Source organism: Pantherophis guttatus, chromosome 2, assembly GCF_059756535.1.
Source record: "Pantherophis guttatus breed Tessera chromosome 2, ASM5975653v1, whole genome shotgun sequence".
Taxonomy (NCBI): domain Eukaryota; kingdom Metazoa; phylum Chordata; class Lepidosauria; order Squamata; family Colubridae; genus Pantherophis; species Pantherophis guttatus.
The window spans coordinates 122,426,314-122,450,344 of NC_142064.1; the positions used below are offsets into that span (position 1 = coordinate 122,426,314).

A 24,031-nucleotide genomic window follows, 5' to 3' on the forward strand; every position below is an offset into this window, starting at 1 on the left:
GCAGTCGCATTCTTGATAAACGATATTTGTATTGAATATATGTTTTACTGACAAAGAACTAAAGAAAGACTAGTATAGATACTCCATCCCATAATTGGGTAGGCCAGGTTGCCCAGATAAAAAACATTTAATCTTTCCCCTGGTATAGCCAACATAGCAGGGGTGAAATGCTCCCGGTTTGATCCGGTAGCGATGGCGGTGGGTGGTTCGGAGAACCGGTAGCAAAAATCCCTGCGCCCCCACCCGCCACCATGCCCACCTGAGCCGCACAATCATCAGAGGCTTTTTTGTTACTTTTAAAAGCATTTTTTCTACAACCTCTTCTGAAGAAAAAATGCTTTTAAAAGTTAAAAAAAAAAAGCCTCTGATGATCGCGCGGCTCAGCTGGGATCATCAGAGGCTTTTCAAAGCATTTTTTTCTGCAACCTCTTGGCCGAAGAGGTGGTAAAAAAAATGTTTTGAAAAGTCTCTGGCAACTCCCAGCTGAGTTGCCTGATTGGCAGAGGCTTTTCAAAGCATAGAAAAAAATGCTTTGAAAAGTTAAAAAAAAAAAAAAGTTGGCCACGCCTACCCAGTCACATTAACCCACCACCACCAAGCCACGCCCACAGAACCGGTAGTAACAAATTTTACATTCCACCCCTGCAACAAAGAAAGGAGAGCCGGTGGCTTAGAGGTTAATATATCTGTCTAATATGCAAGTAGCCTGGATTTGAATCCCAGAAGGGTATGGCTAGCTGAGGGGAGCTAAATGCTTGAAATAGATCTATACTAGTCTCCCTTTTTGTCGGTAAAACATAAATTCTGGCAAAAATGGTATTTTTTTCCCCTACACAATCAAACACAAAAGGCTGCAGTGGCAAAAAGGGCAATAGAATTGCACCTCAAAGGTGTCTTGCATGTTATTTATGGGAATTATATCCTACCTTTCAGTCAGGAAATGGAGGAGGTATGTGCAACACTCTTATCCTCCCTCACAGCAACAAAGGTGGGGCAGAGAATGACTGGCCTAAACTGCCGGTGAGCTTCCATGGGTGATGATAAACCAGAACCTGAGCATCCCCATATCGTCCATTCCTTTAGGTCCTAAATCACTCTGGCTCTCCTTTATATTGACTGCCACAGCCCTGAAAAAATTCTGGTGTAATACAAGATCTTTCACCTGGTTCTCAGCGCACAGAAGCTGTGCACAGAATGGCCAGATTTTTTTCAGGGTAATCCCTTGAGAAGCCTTGATTACCAGCATCCAGTATGTGGGGGCAGCAGGGAGGTGTGTGTGTGTGTGTGTGTTAATGGAGTTTGCAGTTGTATTGTAAGTATCATCAGCATCAACAGCATGTCCCAAAATGGACACAGGGTTCCTTATTCAAAGTTAATCTTAAAAATAGAAGTGATGGAAGAGTAATGTAAGGTGGGAATGACAGCACCCTTGATTTTTAAAACATAAATACAACACAAACATTTTCAAGGGAAATGACTAAATCTCTTACTCTTCTGTGCCTCAAAAGGAGCTGTCCTTTTCACTGCACCTCTCCTTCCATAACCAGGCTCTTGTTTCTCCAAAAACATGTGCAGCAGACATAAAAATCCAACAGAAACAACAGAATGCAAGTGATATAACAGCACGGCTGTTGGATTTCTGCTTAACATGCTCCTTAAAGGCCTAGTAGCCCTGCCAGAAGGATTAATCTGATGGCAGTACCAATAACTGCGCACAATGCCTTCATCCTTGTGTGGCCAATAAGCAGTATTTATCAAATTCCAACATGAGGGAAAAGATACAATGCCAGAACCTCGGAGAACTGGATTCCAGGCTTGTTGCCAGTAATATATTCATGCTGGATCGGCTATGAAGAGGTAAGCACCGTAGGCAGGAGTGAGTTGAGCTACGGCAAAAATGGGCAGCGATATATAGATATATATATATATATAGCCCTCCACTGCAAGGCACCAGGCAGAGCCATCTGCTCAGGGTACAATTATGCCAGGGATGGGATGGTGCAGCCAAATTCGACTAGATTCTCAATAGCTTTAAGGAGAAGCCTGGCAAGAATCCCTCCATTATCCCCCCCTCCACAAAGAAAATATAGCTAGAATTCTCAACTCTGGCGTTTACATCCTTTTTCAGGTTTGGAATCTGTTGGAAATATTCTGCGCCTGCCGGCCTTATGGCTTAATTTCTTTTCTCACCCTGGAAGACCTCATGCATGCAGTTCCTGCCCCAGCACTGCAGGTAAGCTATTGATACCTAGTACTAAAAGTAGCTAAAGGTTCCCCTCGCACATTTGTGCTAGTCGTTCCTGACTCTAGGGGGCGGTGCTCATCTCCGTTTCTAAGCTGAAGAGCCAGCGCTGTCCGAAGACGTCTCCGTGGTCATGTGGCCGGCATGACTAAATGCCAAAGGTGCACGGAACGCTGTTACCTTCCCACCAAAGGTGGTCCCTATTTTTCTACTTGCATTTTTTACGTGCTTTCGACCTGCTAGGTTGGCAGAAACCGGGACAAGTAACAGGAGCTCACCCCATTATGTGGCAGTAGGGATTCGAACCGCTGAACTGCTGACCTTTCGATCAACAAACTACACTGGCAAAAAAAATAACTCCCCCTCCATAGGGAACCATGTCTGGCCTGCTCCATACAGTAAGAAGATCAAGTAGTTAAATCTCTTTTGCTCAAACCCCAGAGAGAGAGAGAGAGAGAAATACAAAATGCTGATGGCCAGGATAGATATCTTAGAGGTTTATTCTCAACATATAAGTAAACATTAAAGTGATCATTCTTCTTCTTCAGGAGGCAGCACAATCTTGCTAGGGTCGAAGTAATAAGAGGAAAGGATGGGTAGCCCTTGTTCAGCTCGCTGCTTAATTCTTCGTTCAGCTTCCCGGCGAGCCCACTGATGCATCCTACAGGGGAAAACAGAAAGCAGCTCTGAGTGAATTATGAAGAAGTGTCGTCCGGAAGCGGTTATGTAGATGTTGTATTCAAGCGGGCCTTTGATCCTACTCCAGGGAAAAACGGCAACAAGAACCGCTAGGTATTATTAATCTGCCTTGGTGAGCAGAGAAATGGGATAAGCTAGAACATTTCTAAAAAAAAAAAAATTAGGCATTGCATTACAGAAATGTTCTTTATTTCATACTGATGCAAATGTGCTTATTACATCATTTGCTCAAGCTGTGTACTTTTAAGGGGAATCAGTGTTTTTGTTGTTATGGTTAAGACGGGAGAAATTACAGAATTTGTGTTTCTTTGGAAGAAGGAAAAATAGGAGTAGTGGAAAAGCTGCATTCAAATTTCCCAGAAAAAAATGGAATTGGCAAGCCCGGTGAAGAAATCTATTCCTCAAAGTGAAGACCTTTCATGACTCTGAGGAATTGAAGAAATTTGATTCAACTAAAACTGCCCGGGACGTAGAATTTAGCTTGACTACTAGACTAAAGCCAAGTGTGCTCATGTCCTCAGATCAAAAAGATATAAAGACTCTTGAAAGGAACAGAAAGGCCACGTAGCACCTATCCTGACCCATCCAAGTCCCACCACTTCCCAAGGACTGTTTTCTTCCGTGCTCTCTCTTACGCAGCATGCTCTAGCAGTGCTTTTCAGCAGCACTCCAGCTGTTTTGTCCGTAGCATCTTTGACATGCCATCAGCAGACGAAGTTAAGAGTATGAACCCAATCAAAGCCACAGCATTAATTACACTGTGCTGAGATGAAGCGCAAAGCTGCTTGCCTTAATTAGTGCTTCGTCAAGAAGTCATCAACCTGCTGCTTAGCTGGCGGGAATGAAGACACAATCTCCTTTTTTTTTTTTTTTTTTGCACAGTTCTAGTCTGTTCCAGTTTGCAGGATTTGGGGAAGGGCCACCCACAGAAAGATAAAAAAAAAAAATAAAATAATCAGAAGTGGAAGGGAGATCTCATGTTGGATTTTCATGAATTCCATCTGTCCAAGCATTTTCCATTCCATATTTGGACCGTTCCAGATCACTTTATCCTTGAGTTTCCTGCTTGAACTTTTAATCAGTCCAACCAGAGAGAGCGAGTCTGACATGAGATGCCCAAGTGGCTAATTTGAGCCACACGATTTGTATGTATGGTATATATTGCATAAATCTAAAATCTAAAGAGCCAGCCATCTGCTTTCATGAATTAGAAAGCAGTAACGGGGCCTGGCCTAGTTTACCAACGCCTGCTGCTTCCTTCTCTCCTTCAATTGGGAAAGCAGGAAGTGAAGCAACTCCAACAGAGAGAGGGAGAGAGGATGCTTTATGTGTTTCTGTCTTGGATATCACACTACTCTAGTACAACAAAGCCAACTCTGAGCCAGGGTCTGTCCATTTTCCTTCTCAACACCTTTCATCTCCTCAACCCAATAAAGAACTCTTCTTAAGCATACCAATACACAAACCCTACACAGAGTTCACAGTTAATTCAGTCTACTAAAAATGAACTGGTTTGCCCAACTGGCACATGGCTCAAAACCTTGTCATGGGAGAAGTGTCTAATTCTAGTCGTTGCAGGCTCCTCTCTTCTCAGGCAGCCAGCAAATAGACAATGGGATTCATGTCATAAAGGCAAAGGGCCCCCACCTGCTTCTGCTACCTTCTACCTTTTCCCCTAGCTCCAACTTTAATACATCCCCTTTCTGCAGTAAAATCCTCTTCTGCACTAGAGCTTCATTACCCACCCAACTCTGCTAAATCGCTTTCCTCAGGGAATTCCCCAGCTCGACCTGCTCAGGTTTCTCACCAAGATGAGTGTAGATACCAAGCGGCTGGCATAAATCTCTTATTGGTGGATAACAAACTACTTGCTCTATGTATGTTTGGCATGTCGGTCCATGTGAAAAGAAGTTGAACTCAATTTTTAATTTTTAAGCTGCACTCAAAAAGTGAAAAAGAAGGATTAGGGGTGATATGATAGCACTGTTCCAATTGAGGGGCTGGCACAAAGAAGAAGGGGTCAACCTATTTTCCAAAGCACCTGAAGGCAAAACAACGGATGGAAACTAATCAAGGAGAGAAGCAACCTAAAACTGAGGAGAAATTTCCTAACAGTGAGAAAAATTAACCAGTGGAATGGCTTGCTTTCAGAAGTTGTGGGTGATTCATCACCGGAGTCTTTTAAGAAGAAACTGGACAGTTACTGGTCCGGAATGGCCACTTGTCTGGCTTGCTACTGCTTGAGCAGGGGGCTGGACTAGAAGACCTCCAGGATCCCTTCCAACTCTATTATTCTGTTCTCTTCCATCTTCTACCTTGCCCCAACTTGCTCACAGCATGCTAAGTATGCCCAGTGGCTTATAAAGCTGGAAAACATAATATCTTGTTCCTTTGACAGTCCCAGTTTAGCAGGAAGGATTTGACAACAGTTGGCATTATGAAAAGGGTGGGGAACTGGTTTTGTGGGCATTTTATTTATTTATTTATTATCCTGCCCATATTATTATTATTATTATTATTTACAAATAACTCAAGGTGGCAAACATATCTAATATTTATTTCTCCTCCTATTTTTCTCACAACAATGTTGTGAGATGTGTTGGGCTTACTTAGAATGACTGGCCCAAAGTTACCCAGCTGGCTTTCATGTGCTCTGGTGTTACACAATGGTGGATCCAGCCAATGGGACTTGTAAACCATACTTTGTAATTCAGCACTACATGTGCACCAGAATGTTATGATTTGTCAACAAAGCAAGGTCAGAATAAATCACGGTGTCATAACATGGTTTGTTTTAACCTTGACCTGCTGACAAATCGTAAGGATGACCAAACGTTTGGTGGCAGGAACAGTTAACATGGTGGGGGAGAGGAGGTGCATAAAACCAACAATGGATGGGACAATGACGCAAAATAGGCTGAAATGTTCATTTTAAAGTCATTTGGGAGGGGAGTGGTTGCTACTCGTTTTTAACCACCTGAAGTTTCTTGCACTACTATTTTTCAGTTACATGAGGGGTGAAATCCAGCAGGTTCTGACAGGTTCTGGAGAACCGGTAGCGGAAATTTTGAGTAGTTCGGAGAACCAGTAAATACCACCTCTGGCTAGTCCCAGAGTGGGGTGGGAATGGGGATTTTGCAGTATCTTTCCCCTACCACACCCACCAAGCCACGCACACAGAAACGGTAGTAAAAAAAAAATTGGATTTCACCACTGAGTTACATGCTTTAAATTGACAGATAACTCTATTATTTATTTTAGCAATTGTGCCTCTGAAATTCAGATGGTCGACTTATGACCACAACTGAGCCCAAAGTTTCTGTTGTGAAGTGAGTTTTGTCCCATTTTATAACCTTTCTCGCTACAGTTGCTAAGCGAATCACTGCAGTTAGTAACACGGTTGCTAAGTGAATCTGGCTTCCCCATTGACTTTGCTTGTCAGAAGGTCGCAAAAGGGGATGACGTGACCCCGTGACACTGTAACCATCGAAAATATGAACCCATTGCCAAGCATCCAAATTTTGATCACATGACCATGGGGATGCTGGTATGGTCGTAAATGTGAAAAATGGTCACGGGTCACTATTTTCAGGGCCATTGTGACTACGAATGGTTACAAAACCACCCAAGGACTACCTTTCCAGTTGAAAGGATCTCCATGGAGCCGCAGGGGATTCGTAAGGGCAAAGTGCAAAGGGGGCAGCTGCTCTACCTTCAAATATCAAATATCAACCTTTCGAGGCAGAAACAGACTTCACAGAAAGACCAGAACTCTACTGTATATAAGATAGGCTATAATAACAGAATTTTGCACATCTAATTGGGCTTTTCCTCCCCTCCCTCTTACATTCCAGAGAGTCACGGAGGTGCCAACTGGACTCTCTTCTTAATATAGGCAGTCCTCAACTTACAACAGTTCATTTAGTGACCGTTCAAAGTTACAACGACCCTGAAAAAAATGACTCATGACCCTTTTTCACAGTTGCCACCTCTGTAGCATCCCATGATCATGTGATCAAAATTCAGATGCTTGGCAACTGGTTCATACTTAATGATTCACTTAACAACCATGGCAAGAAAGGTCGTAAAATGGGGGAAGACTCACTTAACAAATGTCTCATTTAACAACAGACACTGTGGTTGTAAGTCAAGGACTGGCTATATTCTCTCCCTTCCCAGGACTTAAGGAATGCTTCTTCATTTACATAACAAAATATTTGTCAATATTTGCTTTAAGGTCATTCTTCCCCCCCACCACCAAAACTCGGCTTCCTACTCCAAAGAAGTTACAATATATTTAATTTTTTTCTAGTTAACTCACAATTCACATGCTGCCAATATTGGCATTTCTACTTTTTTAAAACCATTTTGAGCATAAAAGAAATTCTGTTTAATCAAACAGTTGGGAAGCTCAGAGACAGGAAGGTCCAAGCCAGGGGTGAAATCCAGCAGGTTCTGGAGAACCGGTAGCAGAAATTTTGAGCAGTTTGGAGAACCAGTAGTGGAAATTTTGAGTAGTTTGGAGAACCGGCAAATACCACCTCTGGCTGGCCCCAGAGTGGGGTGGGAATGGAGATTTTGCATTATCCTTCCCCCAGGAGTGGGGAGGGAATGGGGATTTTTCAGTATCCTTCCCCTGGAGTGGGGTGGGTATGGAGATTTTGCAATATCCTTCCCCTAGGAGTGGGGAGGGAATTTATTTATTTATTTATTTATTTATTAGATTTTTATACCCCCCCCCTCCCGAAGGACTCGGGGCGGTGAACAGCCAGAATTAAAAAACATACAATATAAACATTAAAATACGTTTAAAACAGAATTAAATCCAAAATGGCTCCCCAATTTAAAACACTGTACCCATGACCCTATAAATAAGACGAATTTAAAATTTAAAATTTCCACATTTAAAAAGGGAGAAGATTTAGGCCAGGCCAGCTTGATAAAATAGAAAGGTCTTAAGCGCGCGGCGGAAGGTACGCAGATCCGGGATCCTACGTATCTCCGGGGGGAGCTCGTTCCAAATCGTAGGTGCCCCCACAGAGAAGGCTCTCCCTCTAGGGGCCGACAGCCGACATTGTTTGGCCGACGGCACCTGGAGGAGCCCCTCTCTATGGGAGCGTACTGGCCGGTGGGAAGCTATTGGTGGTAGCAGGCGGTCCCGTAAATAACCAGGTCCTAAGCCATGGAGCGCTTTAAAGGTGATAACCAGAACCTTGAAGCGCACTCGGAAGACCACCAGGAGCCAGTGCAGCTCGCGCAGGAGAGGTGTTACATGGGAGCTCCATGTCGCTCCCATCACCACCCGCGCGGCCGCACTCTGCGCCAGTTGGAGCCTCCGAGTGCACCTCAAGGGGAGCCCCATGTAGAGAGCGTTGCAGTAGTCCAGACGAGAGGTAACGAGGGCATGAGTGACTGTGTGTAGGGAGTCCCGATCTAGATAGGGGCGCAACTGGCGGATCAGGCGAACCTGATGAAAAATCCTCCCGGTCACGGCCGTCACATGCTCTTCTAAAGACAGCCGTGAATCCAGGAGGACACCCAGGTTGCGAGCCCTATCCGTGGGGGCCAATGATTCGTCCCCAATAGTCAGCGATGGCACTAGCTGACTATATCGGGACGTCGGAAACCACAGCCACTCGGTCTTGGATGGGTTGAGCCTGAGCCTGTTCCTCCCCATCCAGATCCGTACGGCCTCCAGGCACTGGGACATCACTTCAAGGGCATCATTGGGGTGGTCCGGGGTGGAGATGTACAGCTGGGTGTCGTCAGCGTACTGGTGGTACTTCACCCCGAAACCACGGATGATCTCGCCCAGCGGCTTTACATAAATGTTGAACAAAAGGGGCGAGAGGACCGATCCCTGCGGCACCCCACATATGAGGGGCCTCAGGGTCGACCTCTGCCCCCCTGTCAACACAGACTGCGACCGGTCGGAGAGAAAGGAGGAGAACCACCGTAATACGGTGCCTCCCACCCCCAACTCTTCCAACCAGTGCAGCATGATACCATGGTCGATGGTATCAAAAGCCGCTGAGAGATCTAACAGGACCAGGACAGAGGAGCAACCCCTGTCCCGAGCCCTCCAGAGATCATCAACCAACGCGACCAATGCCGTTTCCGTGCTGTACCCAGGCCTGAAACCCGACTGGAACGGATCCAGATACGAATGGAGATTTTGCAGTAGCCTTTCCCTGCCACGCCCACCAAGCCACACCACGCCCACCAAGCCACACCCACAGAACCGGTAATAAAAAAAAATTGGATTTCATCACTGGTCCAAGCCCACCTCCATTGTTACTTCTTAAGCATTGAGTGTTTAATGGGCATCCTGTTTGAAGCCTCTTCTTGCCGCTTGGGAGGGAGGAGTGAATTTATGCTTAAACTGTTTTTACTATAATCTCGAATGCTACTTGTTGGTTTCTACTGACACTTTTCACTTTAAAGGGAAACCTCAGAATAGCAGGACTGAACTTCAGTCAACAATATAGATGTAAACCATGCTACTTTTATATCCTTCTGCCTGCCTTCAAAGCAATCAGCCCTCTCTCCCTCCAAGGAAAGGCTGGTGCAAACCCCAACCTGTTTTCTCCAGATGTGTTTGATTTCAAATCCCATTATTCCTTGCCCATAAAAAATTAGGAAAATTGCAGACCAACACAGCTTGAAGTGCCGGGTTGAGAAAGATGGATAGACAGCCAGACATAGACCAGATCGAATGAGGGGGGAAAGCATAAACCCTCCACTCCCAGCAGAGGGCACTGTGGGAAACATTTTGGGTATTGTAGAAGACAGAAGCAAAAGAAGGGCATTATTAGCGCATCAGCATTTTGCATTGGGCTGATCAGTTATGCAATATAAATATATGTTAATATGCATCTACCACCCATCCTGCACTGCTTCTGAAGGATACGCTTTCTCAAGACAGATCAGTCTGCTCTAACCACCTGAATAAGCTGGAAAGAGATGTAAGATGTCGGGGAATTCACTCTTCCAATATTTTTGGAAGAACAGCAATGCCAAACCTTGGCCTACAGACAACTTTAATGATTATTCCTCATTCTGCAATGGCAGAAGATCTGCCTCGTCAGCTCATTAAGCCAAATATTAACGGGCGGTTGCAAACTTTCATCTGAGCCCCTCTGGTAGATAAATGGGACTGCGGTAATTCCAGAGATAAAGCAGGTGCCGGACCGATGAGCAGCTGAATCAGGAACGGTGGCAGAAAGACATTTAAGTGGCAAGGAAAACATTTCCAGGGGAAGAAGCTTGTTAAGAATGAAGGAATGTAGAGAGGGGAGCATCGTTCATCAGCAACAGCCTTCAAAAGGAAAGGAAAACAGAAGCCCTCCAGGAGGACTCCTGTTCCAAAGGGCAGACTAAAAAGATCAGATTACTCCCCTCTTCTCCCTTGCCAATCAGAGCGAATGTTTGATGCCCCTTATGAGCACTGAAATGGCACATTAAATATGTACCAAGGACTGATGAAGCGTGCTATCTCACGCTCAGGAGACATGCAGAAAACACGGAAGCCAAATGAGACACGGCACATGGAGCAGGGCTCCGCCACGGCCCAAGGGCTGGAGGGCTAGACAAAGGCACACAAGACCAGGGGCCACAGCGGCCTTCTGCCAGCAGCAGAATCCGATCAGACCCCAAGACTCAGTCTGCCATTTGTAAAACGGAAGGGTTCCCTCCCCCCCTCTCCCAAGCTGTTCTGAGGAAACGTAACTCCTCCTGTGGGCTGTGGACTGTTCTGTGAGGAAACGTAGGCTCCTGTGATTTCAGATAATTGTATCAGAAGAGCAGAAGACCTCTCATCCCAGCATGGGTTTGTCTGTATCTTTTTCTTCCTTGACTTGCCCTCTCTAAAAGCTGGTAGCTCAATTCCCTGTGGTCCCCCCCTCCTCTACCTCCTAAACCAGGCAGTCAGAGATGCTCGCGGCAGCAGTGGTGTTCATTATTGGCTCCCCAAGGGCCTCACTAATTAGAGATAAGTTACGTCTCACAATCAGGCGCCTCCCCAGAACACAGAAGGGAGCCAGCTTTCCTCCTCACGGAGACTCCAGACAGGGATCTCCTGCAGCTTTTTGCCAAGCTTCATCCCATTTGTGTGTCTGGATCAGGGGATCTTTGTGGTAAAAGCCAGATTGCAGGTAGTCCTCGACTTACTACAGTGCCAAAGTTACAACGGCACTGGAAAAAAGCGAGTTATGACCTTTTTTCGCGCTTACAACCGTTACAACATCCCCATGGTCATATGTGATCAAAATTCGGACGCTTGTCAACTGACTCCTATTTATGACAGTTGCAGAGTCTGTGATCACCTTTTGCGACAAGCAAAGTCAATGGGATAGCCGGATTCACTTAACCACCGTGTGACTAATTTAAGAACTGCAGTGATTCACTTGACAACTGTGGCAAGAAAGGTCGTAAAATGGGGCAAAATTCGCTTAACAAATGTCTCACTTAGCAACAAAACATTGGGGGCTCAGTTGTGGTCATCAGTCAAGGACTACCTGTGTTGGCCCAAAATTCTTCTCATCATCTGAATCGGACACCTGCATAATTCAGAAGGTTACATGTCAGGGAGAGAGAGATACACAACAGAGCCGCAGAGCTGTGGTTGTTGTAAGTAGGCAAAAAAACATTTCCTGCTGCCCTTTAGTGTGTTTTCACAGCAAGCAGCAGTCACAAGAAAGGATTCTTCATGCATAAAAACAAATGCAAGTTACTGCAGCAAATATTCTAGGCTACTTATTACATTTCCAAGCAACTCGGGCTCTGAATTGTTTCCCCGTCGGGTTCCTAGCCTTTACTGTGGCAGGAAAGATAGAACAGCTCAGAAGCATCAATATGTTTGGCTCACCACCCAACCTCCCTCTGCAAACGGTTAAACTCATTTGGGCCAGGGGACCCTCGCCTCAAAAACTCATTTGTCTTTCCTTTTGTTGCACCGTTTCACAATTAGAATACTTAGCATTCTGCACCACTGAGACTAAAATCTGATGAACTCACATGCAATTTGCTCAGCGTTGCCCAGCATTCATTAAAACCTATCATCTGGCTTGGCGAATTTACTGGCTTCCTCCATCCTTATTATTGCTTTCCGAGTTCTGACTTCAAGCAGGTGAACCTGACTCTCCATGGTCAGTAGTGACGGCAGAGAACTGCACGATGGTTCACAGAAAAGGAGAATAAAGGCAATTCTTTTGGAACTGCCTAGCCCTTCTCTCAGATGCTTTTTTTTATAAAAAAAAACACCTGGTTTAACAAGCGCATCTCTTAATCCCCAACTGGGAGAAGTAATTTGGATGGCGATGAGGAAGTACATATGTACATATGTACGGGGTAGGTATAAGACATAAATTACAGGAAACAACTGGATAGGAAATAAGAGTTTGCTTCTCTTAATTATTTGCTTTAGTGATTAAAAAGCTGTATAAAGAAGGCAGGCAGTGATTTGAAACAGGAATGGCCAGGATTTAAAAAGGATAAGAGCACAGAAAAATAAGTGGCAGCAGAAGGGGGGGGGAAAGGGGGGGGGAGTAAAAACAGGAACGGTCCAGGAAAGAAAAGCAGAAGAGAAAAACGATCCTATGAAAGCAAAGCCAAAGCCGGAACAATAAAAAATGTAGAAGGCACAAAGATGCTTGCTGTAGAGAGGCAGCAAGAAAAGATGAAAAGGTGGGATGGGGACAATGGGGGGGGGGGGGGGTTGGGAAGGAAGAGAGAATGAGTCTCCATCAATCGGAGAAGATGAAAGTCTACGAAGAATCAACCCTGAAGTCTTGCTGCTGGCTTAATATTGTATATCTGCAGTCAGAAAAATAGCTCAGCACAGGTCACAACCATGTGAATAAGACTGCACACCTAAGTAGCGTTTTTTGTTTTTTGTTTTTTGTTTTTAAAGCAAACCAAAAGCACTTCTTTGACATACAGTATATTTAACTGGAATTTGGCATCAAGATGGCAGATAAAGCGTGTTCAGATCTACTATCTGGGATCGATTCTGCAAATTCGTCTAAGCATACCTGCTAAGGCTGGGCCAGGAGAATCACATCTGGAAGTAGTAAAGCTGTAGAAGATTGATTTGTAAAGCCGGCGTTGTGCATATGCGCCTTGTAGCTGAAGCAAAGGAATAATCAAATGCACCCTGTGATCCGATATTAAATTATGTTTTGTTTAACCAAGACTTATTACCTGCCAGAACCAATGTTACACGCCAGACCGAAACCAAGCACAACTCCGGGTTGACTTAATCAGTACCAATTCCCTCATTACAAAGGGAAGATGATTTCCCCAAATGCCCGACACATGGAAGCACCCTTGAGTATTGCCTGCAGCAGGGCAAGCTGCAACCCTGCCTGCCCCTCTGAACTCCCTGCTAATCTGCATCTCCCTTCACTCAAACTGAACCTAAACCCTGAACAAGCATTGGAAGCAAAAGAGCTAAAGCAGAGAGGATTGAGTAAGTGGGCTTTGTACTGCTCCCGAACGAACACCCACTCCGAAGATGGGAGGAACAGCCACCAAAGCTCCCAAATTCCTTTCTCGGTGCAAAAAGGTGGGAGCAAAGCTCAGGTTGTTAACAGGATTCGTCTTCAGTGCTCTATCGCATGGGGACAGGAACTGTGCAAGCTGCTTCTGATCAGAAGGTTCTGTGTGCGTCAGCAGCGGAGACGGGCTATAGCCGGCCCCTCCCTGCCAGCCAAAACAACACGCTTCCCAGTTCTGGGCCCTGGTCTATCTATATCCCATAGGCTATATATATATGCGCACACCTAGCACCAGCTGGTGCACCCCCCCAAAATAACTCCTCTGAGCGCCAGTGAATTTCCACAACGCCCCTTCTAAATAGGTTATCTTGCCTGAAAACAAATTCTTTCATCCAGCTAGGCAGGACACAAGACTGGAAAAGACACTGAAAAGATTCCGGTGTGAGGAGGAAGATGGGAAGAAGAATTGACATATGCTTGAGAGGGATGCTTTCATACAGAGCACTATGAGGGCTTTCAGAGACTGAAGGGGCAAGGCTGGTCGTTGATGCTGAACCCCAAGGCTATGCTCTAAGCCGAAGTACATCTTCTAGTTCCTGTCGGTACATATTTCCAAATTTACTGCTTTAAGACACAAACATGTTGAATCCATTAATCATGCTCATCATTTGGCATCCTGAGAATTATAGCTTCCTTTACAACAGTCAGGAGCATTGTATCAGCCTTCAGGGGTTGTAGAAAAATGATTTGCGGTTGTGTATACAGTATTTGGTAAAGGACGGACAGTTCTTTAAGAGTGTGTGTGTGTGTATAGTTAGTTGCTTTCTGCCTCCTTCAACACTACCTTTTAAACCTACTTTCTATGTCAATGTATCTCAGCCTGGCCATTTGAAGATGACTGGATTTTGGCCACCAAAATTCTCCAGACAGCTATGCTGGGAATTTTGGAAGTTGAAGTTCACACATCTTGAAATGGTCAGGGTTGACAAATACCATTCTATAGCTTTCCTTTCCTTCCTTAAGAGGTGAACGAGGAGGCAGAAGAGTGATAAAAATTACAGGTTTATAAGCCTCTCAGAGGAGGGCCAAGGTCTTCTAGATGTGATTTTATTTAGATGGGTAAAGAGAGCTGGGGGAGACATTATTCTTGTAATGTTTTAATCATGTTTAAGCAAACTGAAGAAGCCTGGAAGCCTGCATACTTTCTCTTTCTACTGCCAAATATAGATATGACAGCCATTCTAGATTCACATTTAACCAGTTTCCCACTCAGTCATCTTGTTTGAGAAAAAATGCAGGATAGCATTAAGACTAGATAATATTGAGTTCACACCAGTGGTGGATTGCTCCCGATTTGGTCCGGTTCTATAGAACCGGTAGTAAAACTGGCGGGAGGCTCCGTCCACCTGCCATGACATCATCATGGGTGATCTGCGCATGCGCAGAAGCGCTTGTGCTCCCGCTGTGAACCGGTAGTAAAGGTAAGTGGCGCCCACCCCTGGTTCACATGTCATGACAAGACCACCATACGATATACCATTTAACTGCAATTTAGTTGGGCAGGAACAATCTGTCTCAAAGCGAGCAACACTCAGTCCTGTAGCTTACTTTTCATTCACTTAGTTGTGGTTGAGAGATCAGAAGCCACCATGGATTTCTTGTCCTTTCAGCCTTTCTCACAAGGCTGAAATACATAGTATTAGGCTGCACATAATTACACGGTAACTCAATTACCTTCCCCCTTGACTTGTTTTTTCCCTAAATGAAAAAAAACACACCAAAGATTGAAATTCTTTCTGCAAAGGGAAATACTGCTCCATATATGCTCCAAAGCATTATGTGAATTATCCCTTGACAGATGCTGAATCCTATTTGATCGACAAGTGGGATAAAAAATAATGGCTATTTGATCATTATACAGGAAGAGAGGCAATCTTCGCCCTATGCTTCTGTACCCCTTTCCCGTTGATTCCCCTAGGTCAGACAAAGACAAATTGTCAAGGCCCTTGAGCAAGATAGCTCAGATTGGGAGGACAAGCATTGATATTTCAAAGCAGGGTCTTTCCAGAATTTAACTAGGGACTAAACGTAGCCTTGAACCTATTTGTATTCAGTAGATGCTTTCTATCTCTTGGACCTCTTGGTTCCAATGGAATTAAGACTTTTTGTTTTTTACCTCGCTAGATAGCTTTTCATGATGCCCTATTCTCCTCTGTTTATATGGGTTTCCATAGCAAGAGAAACCCACTTTTATATTTCCTCCTTATCAGATTGGTTTCTATAAAAATTCTTTACAAGCTCTGGATCCATCTATAACATTCAGATGTGCCAACTATCTTGAACTCTCAGTTGAAGTCAGGCTATGAATTATCTAAGACACCAAGAGGAATCCCTAATCCTTGGCACAAATGGCTAATTCTAAGGTCACATGAGCCTGTTTACCTACACATAAAAATGCAAAAGGACAGGATAGGATAGGATGGGATGGGATGGGATGGGATGGGATGGGATGGGATGGGATGGGATGGGATAGGATAGGATAGGATAGGATAGGATAGGATAGGATAGGATAGGATAGGATAGGATAGGATAGGATAGGATAGAACAGAACAGAACAGAATAGAGTAACAGAGTTGGAAGGGACTTTGGAGGTCTTCTAGTCAAACCTTAGGCAGGATATCCTACATCACTTCAGACAAATGGTTATCCAATCTCTTCTTAAAAACTTCCAGCGTTGGAGCATTTACAACTTCTGGAGGCAAGTTGTTCCACTGATTTATTGTTCTAACTGTTAATTGTTCTAATTGTTCTAACTGTCAGGAATTTTCTCCTCAGTTCTAGGTTGCTTGTGTTCTTGATTAGTTTCCACCCATTGCTTCTTATCCTACCCTCAGGTGCTTTGGAGAATAGCTTGACTCCCTCTTCTTTGTGGCAGCTCCTGAGATATTGGAACACTGCTATCATGTCACCCTTATCCCTTCTTTTCATCAAAATAGACATACCCAGTTCCAGCAACCCTTCTTTATATGTTTTAGCCTCCAGACCACTAATCCTCTTTGTTTGCTCTTCTCTGCACTTGTTCTAGAGTCTCAACATCTTTTTTTTACATTGTGGCAATAGTATTGCTGCCAGGGACTCTGTTTCTGTTTTAGTAGCTTCAGAACTTGCAGCTATTTAACAGGGATGCCTCTCTCTTCTCTATAGCCCACGTAACCAGGTTACAATGGTCTCTTTTGGACTCCTGGATCTTGGAAAAAGATGGTGGTGGAAATAGATTAAAAATACAAACCTATAACATCCTTTTCTAATTTGCTGCTTTTCAGATGCATTGGGAATAGACCTCCTAGAATTTCTAGTCATGATTGTAATCATTAGGCAAAAGAGCCAGGTGGTTGGTCTGATTGATGAAAAAGTGTCATCCTACTCAAATTGTTAATCTTCATGATGCAAATGAAGTACTGTTCATCTTAATCTATTCAATTTCTACTGTTTGTGTGAGTAATCCTAATTTAAGTGTAAGGGAGGAAGGGAAGGGAAGGGAAGGGAAGGGAAGGGAAGGGAAGGGGAGAGAGGGAGGGAGGGAGGGAGGGAGGAAAAAAGGAAAGAAGGAAGGAAGGAAGGAAGGAAGGAAGGAAGGAAGGAAGGAAGGAAGGAAGGAAGGAAGGAAGGAAGGAAGGAAGGATCCCAGTTCTTGCAATCTTATTTCAAAAAAGTAAAAACTAGAAAAAGCAATATAAATGGTCTCATTTCATTTCTGGCTGATCCAAGCTTTATCAATCATTCCATTTCCTCTTATGATATTGTTGTTAACATTCTTGTTTGTTTTTAGTACTTTCCATCTGCCAAGACACATTTTTCCTTTTTCTTTTCTTCTTCTGCTCAAGGTCTCTGGAGAAAAGAAAGGTAGGCCTCCAAATTGGGTTTTTCAAATTCTGCTCAAAATGTACCTTTCCATGGTTTCAAAATTTTGCTGTCCCCAAACCAAAACTAATGAGGAAAGTATCCCAATTCCTAATGGATGGTTTATTTTTGCTTCCCTTATCCCAGAACAGTCACCTTTGTGTGGCATAGAACAGAAACTGAAATAGAAAGTTCCCTGTTTTCATTCTGCTGAGGATAGAAATAGAAACTCTACTGGGAAGTTAACTGAATTATTGATTGAATCTCAATTGGTTAAACCAGGGTGGGGCAACTTTTAAAGCATTTTCGGAAGGCAGGAATGGCAGTAGGTGAGGCAATGATAGTGCCTGCCAAATCAAGACAATGAGAAACAATCTCATCCATTTTAGGCAACTGTAAAAGGGGGGTGGTGGTTATAGGAACAATCCAGAAGGATTTTGAGAGCCACATAAAGCTCTGGGGTCTCATGTTGCTAATGCTTGATTAAGCCTTTGCAAATGTACAAGGTACAGATGCCCTCCAAGCTTATAGTAGCCACTGCCTTCTTCAGTACCTGTGAAAACTGGCACCAAACCGAGGCCCTGTCTGTGAAAGATACAATTTCATGCCACAATATTTCATAGGGATGGGATCATCTGGAGCCATGTCAGGGGTGGGAACAACAGCAAAGTTTTAGGCAGAGTGCCAAACACAGAATACTCTTTTGTCATCAGATGCATGTATCAAATGCAGCAGGCTTAGTTTCAAATCAAAGCATGATGTCTGCTTCTTGCCGGGTGGGAGGGAATCTGCTTTGATAGTTTCCTGTCCATCAAATCCACTGATATCCCTAAAGGGACTTAGACCTACCACAAGCTGCAGATTCAAGGCCTTTGATTTTTTTCTCCCCTCTGTAATAACTTCCATCTCTGCTAAATCTTTCTCTCTGATCTCTTCCACACATGTTCCCTTTCTAGCCAAAAAAGGACACAAAAGGTAGTGAAAGCTCCCAAACATGATGCAAATCAATCTCTCTCTCTCTTTCCCCCTCCCTCTCTTTCTCTGCTTGTACCTCTCTCTCTGTGTGTGTGTGTGTGTGTGTGTGTGTGTGTCTGTATATGTGTGTTTGTGAGGTGGGAGAAATAAATTTCTCACAGTTCCTACGTACCCGGTTGGGTTAGGGTTAGGCTGCTAGAGTCGGTTACTATTCTTATATTATACAACCTTCTCCACATTCAAACTCATGCAAACGTTGCTTTGGAAAAAATAGTTATTAAAAAAAACAGGTAACAAACTTTGTACAGTATAGATACCCATATCCATACCTATATCCTTATCTATGCAACATTTCTGATAAAGAGCTAGAAAACCCCTAACACAGAGGGACATAACATTTTATGGAATGCTGTGCTGGAACACATTCAAGAATTAATGGAAGGGTCCAGGCAAAAGGTAAACATGATTTCAATTCACTTATGAGTACACTGAGACACGCATGTGCCTAAAATATAACTCATATTATTCCTCTAGGAATAATATGAGTTATATTAGAGAAAATTCCTCTAATTTTCTACTTTTTTCATATTGGAAATTAGGACTAGAATTAGCGTGTGTTATCAACTTTTGAAAGTTTCTGGGGGCCACATACAACTCTGGGGGGCCATAAACTGTGCACTTCTCCACTAACCTACTGATATTGTACGTTTGTGTGCATGTTTATCATTTTGCTGGTGTGCCAAGCTTATGAAAAAGAATCTACGCTGTCAAGCTAGAATGGTAGAGGACTCCCATATTCATTAGTTAATATACCTCTGAGACTACTGAGACTACACTTATAAGAGGAGAAGGTCAGCATTTATACTTTAGCTCACTAGTGCAGCTAAAATGTACACTGGGGAATTGTAACGTAAGTTTAAAAGCATCTAAGATGACCCCTTCCTTTCATACAGGTGACATAAGATAAAATAGAACTATTTCCTAGTCCCTGGAATGTTGGTACTCTGTCATCTCATGTTCTAGGATATCTTTAGGTGATCCTTAAAGAGGATTATCACAAGGTTATTTTTATCCCACTCCTCTTTGTAATGGCCCTGCTCTTTTTAAGATAGTGTGGTTCTAGGAAAGGAAATATCGGGCAAATATGAGACTAAAAAAATCTAATGAATTTTGCCAGCACGGAGGCAGGGATGCATCGCTTAATAGGCAAGCCAGAATAGAATGAATGAGCTGGAAGGGACCTTTGAGGTCTTCTAGTCCAGCCCCCTGCTCAAGCAGAACCTATCCTATTTCAGATAAGTGACTGTGTAGACTCTTCTTAAAAACATCCAGTGATGGAGTGTTTTTTCTGGTGAGACCTATCTATCAGGGCAGCCTAGTCTACCCAAATATGGGACGGAGCATACTGCTTCCACTTCCGCCTTTCAGCCCCAATCCAGGAGCCTCCGCAGGCAATCGCTTTCGCGAGAAACTATTTTTGTGTTAAATTTATATTTTATAAATATTTATTTCTTTGTCAGTAAAATATAAATTTAACACATCCAGTGGTGGAGCGCCCACGATTTCTGGAGGCAAGCTGTTCCATTGGTTAATTGTCCTCACTGTTAGGAAGTTTCTCTTTAATTCCAAGGTACTTCTCTCTCTGATTAGTTTCCAACCATTGTTTCTTGTCCTGCCCTCTGGTGCTTTGGAGAATAAGTTGACTCCTTCTTCTTTGAAGGAGCAAGAAATAAATGGAATTATGGAAAACTTGGAAGTGAAGATCCACTGGCCTCGGGGTTTGAAAACATCAAGACAAAATACCCCGAAGGCTTACAAGGCAATGCACAAATGAAAATTGAATTTAGCTTCTGAATCTTACTTAAGGTCAGGCAGATAATACAAGAAGGTAGTGCCCAGTACGAGACAAATAGATATTCCAAAGAAGAAGGCAGCGCGCATATTCTGCACATCAACAACAGGATCTTCATCGAAGCCATGAAAGTCTGGATTCTGAAATGTAAAAACACAAAATGGAGTTAGATTACAGCTGCCCAAAGTGTATTCAACATATCCCCTTTGATATTTTCCCTTAAAGTTCACCTTCATAGATACCCTCATTCTAAACCTCGCCATCAAAAGAAAAATAGCACGGCTAATCCAACTCTAATAATGAAAATGGCATCTTGTTTTATTTTAGGGTAAAATAAAACAATCATTCTAATGCCAAAGCCATGGAGGTTTCATCCTTAAGTAAAGTTCCGTCTGCATTTGTCCATCCAACCTACTATGCTCCTGGTGGATAACAGAAGCTGAGGGCCATTTTTTCCCATTTATAAAGATAGGAATTTCCAAAAATCTTAAAAATTTGAAATACACGTGAGGGCAAGATATGAAGGAATGGGAGACACAGAAATTAATTTTGTCAGTTATCACCTGTCTTCAAAATCTTCCTCTAACCTGCTTACTTCCATAAGAAGTTAGCACCCACCCCTTTCCTAGAGGAATGAAATATTTTGGGAAATATTAAAAAGGCAGCATATTATGTTTCCCTGCATGAGAAATGGAGAAGCATGTTTTAAAGACGAAGGGGCTCCCATCTTCCTGCCCCCACCCTTTGTCAATGGACCATCATCTGCAGCACAATAGGACCCATCTAGCAACAGAAACTAACACAATAGGACCCATCTAGCAACAGAAACTCACCACATGGCACCTGGGAAGATTACATCAGCCAGCAAGGCTAGTTAAGACACCCATCCCCCGGGAGTCTGACAACCAATCAGGATACTTTTTCTGGGCCCCAGGAAGTTCAAAGCCAGAGAGGGCATAAAACCCGGGGACTCGCTGCGTCTCGCCCCTTTTCTGTTCAGGAACTCAAACCATGTGATCCTGTCCACCATTAAACCATCTTTCCAAGCAGTCTCCATGTCTCCAGTGTCTTTTTCCCCACTTGGAGCTGAACCCAGAAGGATATTTTTTCCTACACTTCAACAAAGATTCAACTAAGGAGGTATGTGCGTGATGTTTGTGTGCTACTTCACACCAATAACTTTGCAAGCTGATTCCATTAAACCTTTGCTAAAGCACAAAAACGAAATGTTTTGGGAAAAAAAACAGTTCTAAATTAGGAGGGCCTGGATCTGACCTCTGGGCTCAGCAGAGACCTCGGTTCCACCACACACATCACTTTTTTACACATAGCGTTCCGACAAACCTGAAGCCACTTTGGTAAGGCTAGAAGCCAGATGGGAAAAAAGGGAACAAAATTAATGCTGCCAAAAATCTTGCCTCAGCTGTGCAAAAAAAAAAAAAAAAGGAAAAGGTGAAAATTACTAGAATACACTAGTGGAGACCAATTCTAAGCAGGGAAGGGGAGTAAAAGTATGAACTTCAAGCATTTTCTGGACTGGACAGGTGCGTTCATGTGCGCCTATGATAGATTCTCTTATATAAAAATGTCCCAGAAAAAGGTTACTCATACACATGATGTTTATGATACAATTGCTTTCAAACTTCTTGTCCTCCTTATCTTCCTAGAATTGTGCACAGCCATTCTAAGTCTCAGGCTCTGTTGGTGTCCAACTTGCCCTTTTTGCTACAAAAGAACCTGTTCTGCCTTGCCATCGTGAACTTGAACAGAAGCACAGAGGAGGCTTTTGGAGATGTGTATGTCCCGTTTCCCCCCCCAGCTGTTGCTTCGGCAGCAAAAGAAGAAGAGCTTACATCTTTGCCCAGAGGCAGGCTGGTCACTAAAGAAACAAACACACATACACATACACTGAATATGTGGCAACACAATGCCCTATTCAAAAAGGTGAGGATAGCCAACAATGCTAGCTACCACAGCTTGTCAACTGTGGAAATCAGCAGCCACTTCTGGGGTTTCAGATGCAAAAGCTCTAAGAAACACACCTACAGAGCAACCACAGGTATAAGGAAGCCAATTGCAGGGACACTGTGGAAACAAATGCTCAGAGAAACTCCTTTCCCTTCAAATTGCAGGTGCTAAGCAAAACAGGTCCAGCAGAGAGCAGGTAGGCAATAACAATAACATTCCTAGTGATTAGCACAATTTGAATTGTTTAAGCTGGAACAGAAGGGGAAGGGGAAGGGGAAGGGAAGCATACTCAAGTCCTTGGAAGTCTATGCTACTGACACAAAAGGCTACAGTTTGAAAAACAGAAAAAGACTCTAGCATGCAGCCTAGATTATTAAAACGTAAGCAAGATTTCAGAGCCAAAGCAATGTTATTAGTATTTCAAATTTGCTTCACTCATCCAAATACCCTTTCCCAGTGTGCAGTGCTGTAACATGAGGCAATAAATAAAATATATGCGTTCATTTATAGAATATCTCGCATATATTATTTGGGTGGATGTAGCACAATAATATAATCTACTCACTGCAAGAACAAATGGGCTAGTCAGAGCTACATGACCGAGAGGAGATTGAAAGCGAGAAAGCATGAGACGAGGGCTTTGAACTAGAAGCAGCCTATTTCTCTGATGGTAAATTGAAAGACGGCATATGCCTCCTAGTATTCAGCCTTGCAGAAACCAGGACACCTTTAAGGTGGGAAGTCCACTCGTTTCTCAAACACATTTCTCAAACACCTGTACCTCTAGTTTGTTTACTGCCTATTTTCTATTTATGCGTCGACATTTGGGGTTTTATTTTCTCTTCTTGCCATCACATGCACAAAAAGGGGAAATAAAAGGCATTTCAGAAGGCTAATAAAAAAAAACTGTAGAGCTGCAATCTCATTCAGCTGTTGCTTGGATACCCCTTTTGCCCAGTTCTAGGCGCCAGGGTTGTGAAGGACAAATCTCAGAGTTTGGGTGCTGGGAGGGGCAGAACAGCAGCCTTCAAATGAATAAAATTCTCTTGCAGCAGCTCTGACTGCCTTCACTTGGAAGCATTCTGGTTTTTCCTGCTTCCTTGGAACCACAGGGGAGTCAATGGGTAGGCACAGAAGCCAAGGTTCACGGGCATGCTGAACTAACCCTCAGGAATTCTGTCCATGCATGGTGGGGATGAGATAACTAGCTGGTTAGAGAGCCAGTCTGGACTATGGAGTTAGGCTGTACCACCACCCATTCTCTCCACCCCCATCCCTATGCCACACACACACACAGCAAGGGTTCCTTATTCCTTCGCCTACTTAACTGGTTGCGGCTGAGTCACACAGCAAGCCTCCAAGTACAGTCCTCCCTTTGAATCCACAGAGCTATTATCTGCAGTAGATTTCCCCCTCCTTCCTTTTGGTAGCCGAGCTGGGACAATTGAATTTGGGGAGGGGAAGGGAGAGAAACCTGACATGGCAGTTTTATAAAAACTGCTTAGAACTGCTTGTTCCTGATCACTTAGTCAAAGTGCAGTCCCTAACCCTGAAACCTCTGCCCAACCCCAATTTTCATTTCAATAAACCGAAGGAAGGGCACTATAATCTTATGATACAAAAGTGCTTAAGATTGCTTTCTGCTCGTTATGCCCCACATCTAACATAATACAAAGTTCTGTACTTTTTTAAAGTTTTCTTTTTTTCTGATATGATCCTAATGCTTTGCATCAAAACATGTTACCACCCTATCGGAAAGAAACTATGCAAAGACAATGTTTTGGGAAGACACAATTACTAAATTTCTCCCCCAAATGCTTCACATATACGTATATTTTTAGCTGAACCATAAACCTTATTGTTTTCTTCTCTTACCCTCAAACATCACAACATACATGG

At 43.5% G+C, this 24,031-nt stretch overlaps 1 protein-coding gene across 2 annotated transcripts in view; it reads right to left on the reverse strand.

The window, feature by feature from the left end:
• Positions 1 to 2,724: 2,724 nt before the first annotated feature.
• NDUFB11 (NADH:ubiquinone oxidoreductase subunit B11) overlaps positions 2,725 to 24,031 on the reverse strand; it is a 71,748-nt gene continuing 50,441 nt past the window's right edge. For both annotated transcript variants that reach the window (XM_034433945.3, XM_087888721.1), the window contains exons 2-3: positions 20,174 to 20,304; positions 2,725 to 2,903 (exon numbers count right to left, since the gene is read on the reverse strand). In XM_034433945.3, coding sequence (XP_034289836.2) covers positions 2,774 to 2,903; positions 20,174 to 20,304 — 261 coding nt within the window. In that variant the 3' untranslated portion in view covers positions 2,725 to 2,773. The remainder of the gene's footprint in view (positions 2,904 to 20,173; positions 20,305 to 24,031) is intronic.